The sequence below is a fragment of the Rhincodon typus genome, chromosome 9 (genome assembly GCF_021869965.1).
Source record: "Rhincodon typus isolate 14 chromosome 9, sRhiTyp1.1, whole genome shotgun sequence".
Lineage (NCBI taxonomy): Eukaryota > Metazoa > Chordata > Chondrichthyes > Orectolobiformes > Rhincodontidae > Rhincodon > Rhincodon typus.
The window spans coordinates 60,603,736-60,614,831 of record NC_063340.1 but is presented as its reverse complement, the minus strand read 5'-3'; the positions used below and the strand labels follow the sequence as shown (position 1 = coordinate 60,614,831).

Genomic DNA, 11,096 nt, shown 5'->3' with positions numbered 1-11,096 from the left:
AATGTAAGGAGGTGTCAATGTAAGGAGGTGTCAATGTAAGGAGGTGTCAATGTAAGGAGGTGTGTAGGGGGGGGAAGAGAGAGTTGGGTGAAGGTAAGAGATTGTTGCCCGTGCGGTGAGCGCTAGGACCTCGGAGGCGGGGTGCCCGCCGATGCGGAGCCGCTCGGACCTGGTTCTCGAGTTGCGGCGCCGCCGCAAAATCCACAACCGGCCGCAAGGGGAAATTGAAAAAAAACCGAAGAGAAGATTTAAAAACACCAGGTCAGAAAGCAGCATCCTCCTGAAAAGACAGCGCTGGGGGAAGAGACAGAAAGAGAGAGCGCGAGCGCCCGGCTTTCCCAGTAAATAGCACCCCCTCCCTCCCTCCCTCCCCGACTCAGGCCATGTCAAAGCAGCGCTGTGAGCCACTGTCAGCTCCTGTAATCCCGAACCCCGCTAACTCCCAACAACAAAAAAAACACTTGACACTTTTACAGAAAGAAATACACAAAAGTTCACAGGAGAACCCCGGGATTCCAATTTTGTCTTTTTTTTAAAGAAATCCCTTCACTCACACACACACAGCACGGAACCCGACAGAAGACATTTCTCCCTTTTTCTCGATTTAAATCTTCCCATTTCCCCTCCACCAGCGGTTTTTTTTAAAATCTCATCCTATCCTCTGCGGGCTGCGTTTTCCTCTTTTTTAAAAAAAAAATGTTTTTAATAACTCACCCAAACTGCCGGCGAAACCGTCCATCTCCTGCGCCTATCCTGACGGGCGTCGTGCCGTACCCCGCTCTGCCTCTCCGTTCGCCTCTTTTTATTTTAATTTAAATTCTTCCTCCCTCCCCGGACACGGCGCTCAGATTCACACTGACTGGTGAAAAACCCACACCGCCGCCTCAGCTTCATTTGTTCGTCAGTCACAGCCGCACATTTTCCCTCCTCCCCGCCTTCCCCACCCCGTATCGAAAACGCGCTGATCCCCTCGCGGCCACCGTTTCCCCTTACGCACACCGAGGACTGCGCGTGCGCTTGCCTGGACCTAATGCCTGCTGGGTATTGTAGTTCCTACTCCTTTCCATTGGACCCCACCTCTGAGCAATGTATACCTGTCTACTGGCGGAGGGGACAGGTTTAGTTCAGTTGGCTGCATGGCTGATTGTGGTGCTGGATGATTGGGTTTAATTCCCACACTGCGTTAGGTTACCATGAAGGATTCTTAATCTCTTCCCCTTGCCTCAGGTATGGTGGCCCTAGGTTAAGCCCTGTGATCTGGTTAAAATTGGGCAGGTTTTAGTCCCCTCAGACCAAAGATGATTCCACTCCAGTGTTGTGAGTGCTGAGGTGTCTAAACAGTCAATTGCTGGATCCACACAGCTTACTGCAGATGGGCAGGTTGGTGGAATACTCAGATTTTCATACATGCCTCCCATTGTTCATGCTTGACCTCCACCTGTGCCTGTGAGAGAGGCTCAAGATGGTTGGTAACCTTGTGGATGCTCTTTCTCCAGTTTCTTGAGTCTTGGGTAAGAAAATCTGGAAGGAAGGAGACAGAGGGGCTGGTGGTGGAGGGTTGCTTTTCATACTGGAGGCCTGAGACCACAAGGATCAGTGCTTGGTCTGCTCTTTTTGTCATATATAAATTATTTGGATGTGAACATAGGAGATATGCTTAGGAAGTTTGCAGATCACACCAAAATTTATGGTGTAGTGAACAGTGAAGAAGATGACCTCAAAGTACAACAGGACCTTGATCAGATGCACCAATGGGCCGAGGAGTGGCAGATGGAGTTTAATTTAGATGCATTTTGATGCATTTTGGAAGATCCACTTCAAGAGCAAACTATACAGTAAATGGAAAAGCCCTGGGGAAAATTGATATATAGAGAGATCTGGATGTTCAGGTCCATTGTACCCTGAAGGTGGCAACGCAGGTCGATGGAGTGGTCAAGAAGACATACGGCATGCTTTCATTCATCGGATGGGGTACTGAGTACAAGAGTTGGCAGGTCATGTTACAGTTGTACAGGACTTTGGTTTGACCACATTTGGAATACTGCGTACAGTTCTGGTCGCCACATTACCAAAAGGATGTGGACGCTTTGGAGAGGGTGCAGAGGAAGTTCACCAGGATGTTGCCTGTTATGGAGGGCGCTAGCTATGAAGTGAGGCTGAGTAGCTTAGGATTATTTACATAAGAAAGATGGAGGTTGAGGGGGGACCTGATTGAGGTCTACAAAACCATGAGAGGTATAGACAGGGTGGATAGCAAGAAGCTTTTTCCCAGAGTGGGGGACTCAGTTACCAGGGGTCACGATTTCAAGGTGAGAGGGGAAAAGTTTAAGGGAGATATGTGTGGAAAGTTCTTTATGCAGAGGGTGGTGGGTGCCTGGAACGCGTTGCCAGCGGAGATGTTAGAGGTGGGCATGATAGCGTCATTTAAGATGTATCTAGACAGATACATGAATGGGCAGGGAGCAGAGGGATACAGATCCTTGGAAAATAGGTGACAGGTTTATTTAGAGGATCTGGATCGGCGCAGGCTTGGAGGGCCGAAAGGCCTGTTCCTGTGCTGTAATTTTCTTTGTTCTAGATAAATGTGAGGTGCTGCATTTTTGAAGGGCAGGACTTAAACACTTAATGGTAAGGTCCTGAGGAGTGTTGCTGAACAAAGAGACCTTGGGTGCTGGTTCATAGTTCCTTGAAAGTGGAGCCGCAGGTAGACAGGATAGTGAAGAAGGTGTTTGGTATGCTTGCCTTTATTGGTCAGTGCGTTGAGTTTAGGTGTTAGGAGGCCATGTTGCACTGTGCAGGACAATGGTTAAACCACTTTTGGAACACTGTTCAATTCTGGTCTCCCTGCAATAGGAAGGACGTTGTGAAACTTGAAAGGTTTCAGAAAAGATTTACAAGAATGTTACCAGGGTTGGTGGGTTTGAGCTATAGGAGAGGCTAAATAGGGTGGAGCTGTTTTCCCTGGAGCATTGGAGGCTGAGGGGTGACTTTATAGAATTTTTAAAATCGTGAGAGGCATGGATAGGGTGAATAGCTAAGGTCTTTTTCCCGGTGTAGCGGAGTCCAAAATCAGCGGGTTAAGGTGAGAGGGGAAAGATTTAAAAGGGAACTGAAGGGCAACTTTTTCACACAGGGTGTGGTGCATGTATGGAATGAGCTGCCAGAGGAAGTGGTGGAGGCTGGTACAATGACAATATTTAGAAGGTATCTGGATGAGTATACGAATTGGAATGGTGTAGAGGGATATGGGCCAAATGTTGCCAAATGGGACTTGATTAATTTAGGATATCCGGTCGGCATGGACGAGTTGGACTAAAGAGTCTGTTCCATTCTGTACACCTCTATGGCCCTATGACTCTAAATTCACACGAGTCTGCATTTTCTCAGGGTAATTTTGAAGATGTCCTTGAAGCATTCGCTCTGCCTTCTTGCAAACTGCTTGCCAACAAAGTTCAGAGTAGAGAGATTGTTTTAGAAGTCTTCTGTCAGGCATGTAGATAATATGGCCCGACTAACACAGCTGATTGTCAGTAACTGGTGCTTCAAGGCTGTTGGCCTGAGAGAAGACACTAATTTCCAAGAGCCTTATCCTGCCAATAAATTTGCAAGACTTTGTGGAAACATTGTTGGTCATATTTCTCTAGAGTTGAGATTTCTGCTGTACAATGTCTATGTCTCTCACACATACAGAAGGGCAGAGGACACTACTGCCCTATAGACAATGAGCTTGCTGCCAGGTTTGAGGTCTTTGCCATCAAACACTCTGTTCCTCAAGTGGCCAAGAGCTGCTTTAGCGCAATGGTGGTGATAATAAATTTCATTGATGGTGTTTTCCTTCGCTGAAAGAGGTCTTCCAAGGAATGACAATTGATCTAGATTGTCTAATAGTTCACCATAGATCTTATTAATCTGGGACAGTGTTGCGCAGTGGGAAAAAGCTTCCAAATGTTTAGCCTAAACCCTGTTCTCTCATCCACCTCCATGAATATATCAGTAATTATTTAGGGATCTGCCTGTGAACATTTGTACCCACAAGCATCGTCTGCGTACCAAAGCTTGATGACAGAAGTTAATTTGCTTTCGAACTGGAGGTGATGGAGCTTGAACAATTTCCTGCTTATTCTGCAGACATGTTCCACTCCAATGGAAGCTTTATGGATATGGTGTGTTTGATTGCAGACATTTAGTCACCCTGCTTGGTAACATCATCAGTGCACTTCACTGGAGGCAACCAAATACACCGGCTCAGGGAGCAAGTCTACAACCTCATCCACAACCTGAGCTACAAATCTTCTCAAAGAACTTTAAATATATGTAAGAGTGTATTGCATTGAGGAAGATAGTAAAGAGCATCGGGCAATAACATACTAAACTAATAGCAAAATGCTGCAGATGCTGAAGATCTGAACTAAAACCAGAAATTGCTGGAGAAACCAAGCAGGTCTCGCAGCATCTGTAGAGAGAGAAACGTTTTGAGTCCATTATGGCTCTTCTTCGAAACCTGAAGACCTACTAAGTTTCTGCAGCATTTTCTGTTTTATTTTACGAGGTGCAATGACACAGCCTATTATCCCAATTAGTACATTTTGATGAAGAACTCTTAAAAAAAACTGAAGAAAACAAACTTCCACAATCACCAGATGCCTTAAACTGTCTTATGGCCAATGAATTATTTTCAACTTCTAGTCATTGTTGTAATGTAGGAAACCAGGAAACTAATTTGCACACTCCAAATTCTCACAAAGAGTGGTGTGATATAATGACAAGACATTCTAGAAATTCAAGATAATTTGCAAATTTAATTTAGAAAAGATAATTTCTTTTGTGATGTTGAGTAAGGGATATATAATGTCGAGGACGCTATGGAAAACTACACTGCTCTTTAGAGAAAAAGTGTCTTTCGATTTTTTTTACTGCGCCCAATTATAATCAAATGGAGATTAAAAAAAACTGTAGATGCTGGAATCCAAGGTAGACAAACAGGAGGCTGGAAGAACACAGCAGGCCAGGCAGCATCTGGAGGAAAGGAGCAGTCAGCGTTTTGGGTCTTACCCTTCTTCAGGACTGGAGCCTTACATCTCAGCTGAAAGATAAATACCTCTGGCAATGCAACACTCTCAGTATTACACTGGAGTTTAAATGTTGATCTTTGTATTCAAAAAAAGATAGTATCGGAAGGATAGAAAGGGGGCAAGAGAAGAGCGGAGTGGTGTTTTTGGTTAAGGATAACACTACAGCTGAATTTAGGGTGGATATTCCTGGGAGAACGTCCAGTGAAGTTATATAGGTGGAACTTAAAAATAGGAAAGGGATGAATACCTTATTGGGTTTGTACTATAGACACGCCCAGTAGTCAGTGGAAATTGAGAAGCATATATGTAAGGAGATCTCACATATCTGTAAGATTAATAGGGTTGTAATGGTAGGGGATTTTTAACTTTTCGTAGACTAGGATTGCCATAGTGTTAAGGGCTTTGATGGAGAGGCATTTATTAAGTGTGTTAAAGAAAACTTTCTTACTCAATATGTGCAAGTACCTATTAAAGAAGGAGCAAAACTCGACCTTCTCTTGGGAAACAAGACAGGGCAAGTGACTGAGGTGTCAGTGCGGGAGCACATTGGAGTCAGTGATCATAATTCTATTAGTTTTAAAATAGTTATGTAAAACAATAGACCTGATCAAAAGGTTCAAGTTCTAAATCGGAATAAGGCCAACTTTGTTAGTATTAGGCAGAAACTTTCAAAAGTTGATGGGAAGAGACTATTTGGTGGTAAAAGAATGGTTGGAAAATGGGAGGCCTTTAAAAATGAGATTATGAGAGTTCAGAGACTGTATGATCCTGTTAGTGCAAAGGGCAAGGCTAGTAGGTTTTAGGAATGCTAGATAACTAGAGAAAATGAGGCTCTGATCAAGAAAAGAAGGAGGCATATATCAGGTATAGACATCTGGGATCAAGTGAATCCCTAGAGGAGTTTAAGGGCAGTAGAAGTATACTTAGGAGGGAAGTCCGGAGGGCAAAAAGGTTACATGAGATAGCATTGGCAAATAAGGTTAAGGAGAATCCAAGGAGATTTTACAAATACATTGAGGAAAAAAGAGTCACTAGGAGAGAAAACAAGGTCCTTTAAAAGATCAACAAGGCCATTTATATGTGGAACCACAGGAGATGGGTACAATGCAACACAAGTATTTCACGTCAATATTTACTGTGGAGAAGGATATGGAAGCTAGGGAACTTGGGGAAATAAATAATGATATCTTGAAAAGTGCCCATATTACAGAAAAGGAGATGCTGGATGTCTTAAAACACATAAAGGTGGATAAATCCCCAGGAGCTGATCAGATGTATCCAGAAATTTATGGGAAGCAAGGAAAGAGAATGCTGGGTCCCTGGCTGAGATATTCGTATCATTGATAGCCACAGGTGAGGTGCTGGAAGACTAGAGGTTGACTACTGTAGTGCCATAAATTACAAAAGGCAGTAAAGAAGCCAGGAACTATAGACTGGTGAGCCTGACGTCAATAGTGGGTAAGTTGTTGGAAGGATTCTGAGAGACAGGATTTGCATGCATTTGGTGAAGCAAGGACTGATTAGGAGAATCAACATGGCTTTGTGCATGAGAAATCATTTATCATTAACTTGATTCAGTTTTTTGAAGAAGTGACGAAGAAGATTGATGAAGGTAGGGTGGTATTTTGGTACACGAGACAATAAAATGAATCAATCAAGACATTATCTGTGTGGAATTTAGCAAGGCATTCGACGAGGTTCCACATTGTAGACTGGCTAGCAAGATTAGATCACTTGGAATCCGGGGGGAGCCAGCCAATTGGCTTGAAGATAGGAGACAGAGGGTGGAGGGTTGTTTTTCAGACTGAAGGCCTTTGACCAGCGGTGTGCTGCAAGGATCAGGTCATGATCCACTGCTTTTCATCATTTATATAAATGATTCAACTGTGAATATAGGAGGTATGGTTAATAAGTTTGCAGATGACACCAAAATAGGTGGCACAATGGACAGTGAAGAAGGTTATCTCAGAGTACAGTAGGACCTTGATCAGATTGGCCAATGGGCCATGGAGTGGCAGTTGGAATTTAATTTAGATAAATCTGAGGTGTTGCATTTTGGTAAAGCAAATCAGAGCAGGACGTCTACCATTAAATGGTAGGGCTCTGGGGAGTGTTGCCGAATAAAGAGGCCGATAGATGCAGGTGCATAGTTCCTTGAAAGTGGAGTCGCAGGCAGACAGAGTGGTGAAGAAGGAATGCTTGCCTTCATTGGTCAATGCACTGAGTTTAAGAGTTGGGATATCATGTTGCAGCTGTACAAGACATTGGTTAAGCAACTTTCAGAATACTGCATTTATTTCTGGTCACCCTTCAATAGGAAATATGTTGTTAAATTTGAAAGACTTCAGGGATGATTTACAAGGATGCTGCCGAGATTGGAGCATTGAGCTGTAGGGAAAGGCTGAATAAGCTGGGGCTTTTTTTTCCTAGAGCGTCATGAAAAGCATGGATGGGGTGAATAGCCAATGTCTTTTCCTCAGGGTGGGGGAGTCCAAAAGTAGATGGCATATGTTTAAGGTGAGAGGGGAAAGATTTAAAAGGGACCTGAGAGTCAACATTTGATGCAGTAGGTGATGCGTGGATGGAACAAGCTGCCAGAGGAAGTGGTGGAGGCTGGTCCAACTATAAAATTTGAAAGGCATCTGAATGGGTACATGGACCACAAGAGTTTAGAGAGATATAGGTCAAATGCTGGCAAATGGCACTGGATCAGTTTAGGATATCTGGTCGGCATGGACGAGTTGAACTGAATGGTCTGTATCCATGCCGTATAACTCTGTGACTCTCAGTAGAACTTGAAACCAGAACATCTTGGAAGAGAAGATTTGTACTCACTAAGCCACAGCTGACTACAAGATTTTTATTTTATAAAAATAGTTTTAAGGTGTCTTTTATGTTGATCTTCTAAGAAGGTATTTTTGAAATGTAACGTTTCATTTCTCGAAAAAAAGAAAAATACTGTCAATGTTGAAAACTAAAAACAAAGTTCTGGAAATACTTAGCATCTATATAAAGAGAAAAACAGAGTTAATATTTCAAGTCAAAAACAACTATTCAGAAGAAAAGCTATTGAATTGTTATTCTATATTCATGCAGACACAGGACAATATTTCATTTTGCTGTCAGTGACAGAATTTCTAATTCACACAGAAGACAGGCCCTAACAGTACACCCATACAATTGATAACAACTTTTTAAACTGGTGTTTAGCAAATCTGATGATTTCTAAAATACATAAAATTACTGAATTTATTACTCTGCCACCTTTTTTCCATTATGGAAAATTGTAATTCAAACAAGTCCAGAAAATAAATTGATTGGAATCCAAGTCACAAGATTATTGAAAATTCAGGAAGAATATAATTGTTAATTTTTATTTTTATGGTCAGTGAGGGTGTAAAATGAGTTAGCTGATGTTAACGTTACATAAGCTTAGAGTAAATTTAAAATTTACATAATATCATGTTAACATTTCTCTGAGTCAGTGGTTTAAAATGTTTTCCAAGTTTGTGTGTCATTGGTTTACTTAATTGATTGAAACAATGAGCAAAGTAGAGATATTAGAACATATATGCTTGGATTGTTAAAAAGATATGTTTATTGTCTTCGTGTCTGGTGAAGTTGAGCACTGCAGGTAACCGGAAGCTGAGTTATATACATTCTGGTAAATTGTCGAATAAATTGAATAGTGCATATGGCATAATTACCTTCTAATTGTTTATGTACAGTACTGCAAAACTATGGAGTGACAATTATTGGTGTCAGTAAACTACTTCATATTGCCATTCCTTTGTACCATTTGTGGGTCCCTACAGTGTCATGCAAATTCTCAGGATGTTTTGTGTCATTATTTCATGCCTTTTGATAAAGCATTCTTATCCCCTGGGGCATTCTGGCAAATCTGTGATATATGTTCTTCACGGATTTAAGAAAACATTCTATGTTCGAGTGTTCAAAATCTCCATAGAATACCATGTAGACTGCTTTAACAATTACCTAGATTTACTATAACTGCTTTAAACTTGTACTTTTTGCCTCTATTTATAGAATATAAGCATTACTATTCTTTCATTTTCCTGGATTTGCATATTTCAGAATGACATATGTGAACCCAAAAAGCATATGCAATATGCCTTAATGCCTTAGTGGCTTTGACCTCCATAATCATGAACAGCTTTGAGAAATTGGTCATGGTCCACATCAACTCTAGCCTCCCAGCCTGCCTTGATCCACTGCAATTTGCCTACTGACGTAACAGGTCCACAGCAGATACTATTTCCCTAACCCTCTACTCATCCCTGGAACATCTGGACAACATGTACACCTACGTCAGACTCCTACTCATCGACTACAGCTCCGCCTTCAACACCATAATCCCATCCAGACTGATCTCAAAACTCTGTGACCTAGGCCTTGGCTCTGCCCTCTGCAACTGGTTCCTCAGCCTCCTGAACCACAGGCCACAGTCAGTGAAGATAGACAACTGCACCTCCTCCATGATAACCCTCAACACTGGAGCCCCCTAAGGATGTGTCCTCATGCCCCTACAGTACTCCCACTACTGTATTGCCAAATTTCAAACAAACACCATTTACAAGTTTGCTGACGACGTCACAGCGGTAGGACAGATATCAAACAATGAGTCAGAGTACAGAAAAGAGATAGAGGGCTTGATGACTTGGTGCAATGATAACAACCTCTCTCTCATGTCGGCGAAACAAAAGAACTGATCATTGACTTCAGGAAGAACGGAGGAGAACACGCCCCTATCTATATCAACGGAAGTTGAGAGGGTTGAAAGTGTCAAGTTCCTAGGAGTGACGATAACTGACAACCTGTCCTGGACTTCCCATGATGAGACGGTCAAGAAGGCACAACAATGCCTCTTCTTCCTCAGGCAGCTCAGAAAATTTGGCATGTCCATAAGGGCTCTCACCAATTTCTACAGATGCAGTATTGAAAGCATTCCACCCAGGTGCTTAACAGCCTGGTATGGCAACTGCTCTGCCCAGGACCCTAAGGAACTACAGAAGGTTGTGTGCATAGCCCAGACTACCATGGAAGCCAACCTACCTTCCATGGATTCCATTTATACTTCTTGTTTCCACGGAAAGGCTGCCAACATCATCAAAGACCCCTCCCACTCCAGTAATGTTCTCCTGCAACATCTTCGGTCAGGCAGAAGATATAGAAGCTTGAACACATGCACCAGCTGGTTCAAGAACTGCTTCTTCACTGCTGTTATTAGACTGATGAATGGACTGTCTTATGTCAAATAATTCTGACCTTGTTACTATTGATTTTGCTTTGCCTACCTTCTGTGCGGTGTAACCTGCATGCCTCACTCTGTCTAAGCACCCAATGATCTGTATGTCCTTGCTTGCTATGACCTGCCTGTACTACTCACAAACAAAGCTTTTCACTATACTTAGGTACACGTAATTACAATCAAATCAAATCAAATTAAATCAATCCTATGTCACTGTCTATTTATTGAGTGTTTCGCTTCACTATGTAATTGTTCATTTGACTTTTCTTCATATAACATATTAAAAGTTATATTTCTTCAAATTGAATTGGATCTGCATTTTGTCAATTATTGCAATCTGATTACATCTACCTGAAGTTTTTAAGCAATCTGCATTTCTGTGTGTCAAGATCCCCAATTTTGTATCATCAGTGAATTTTGTCAAGACCAAAACACAAGTCATTGATACATATCAAAGCCAACAAAGGACTAAACAGTATTGCCTGGGACAGACAATTGCAGTCTTTCTTTAATCTGAGTAAAATCAGCTTCTGTCCATAAACCAGTTTTCTAGCCATGCGACATTTCGCCTCCTACCTGAATTTTGACATTGCTGCATTTGTGAGGCTCCTGTTGTGAGACAACTTGTGAGACACTTTCTGAAAGTTCACATGCACTTGTATTGATATGATAGTATGATAGTAAAATTTAGGGTACGCAGGGTAGTTTGATCTTAGAGTAGGATAATAGGTCAGCACAACATTGTGGCCTGAAGG

The 11,096-nt window shown here is 42.2% G+C and overlaps 1 protein-coding gene and 1 long non-coding RNA gene across 2 annotated transcripts in view; one reads left to right on the top strand and one right to left on the bottom strand.

The window, feature by feature from the left end:
- LOC109936473 (EMAP like 4) overlaps window positions 1-982 on the bottom strand; it is a 277,428-nt gene extending 276,446 nt beyond the window's left edge. Inside the window, exon 1 of the mRNA XM_048601028.1 lies at window positions 715-982. Coding sequence (XP_048456985.1) covers window positions 715-739 — 25 coding nt within the window. The 5' untranslated portion in view covers window positions 740-982. The remainder of the gene's footprint in view (window positions 1-714) is intronic.
- On the top strand, window positions 77-10,643 carry LOC125484007. Its single transcript, XR_007262868.1, has 2 exons — window positions 77-261; window positions 9,168-10,643. It is a non-coding gene; the product is annotated as an uncharacterized LOC125484007 (long non-coding RNA).
- The last annotated feature ends 453 nt before the right edge of the window (window positions 10,644-11,096 follow it).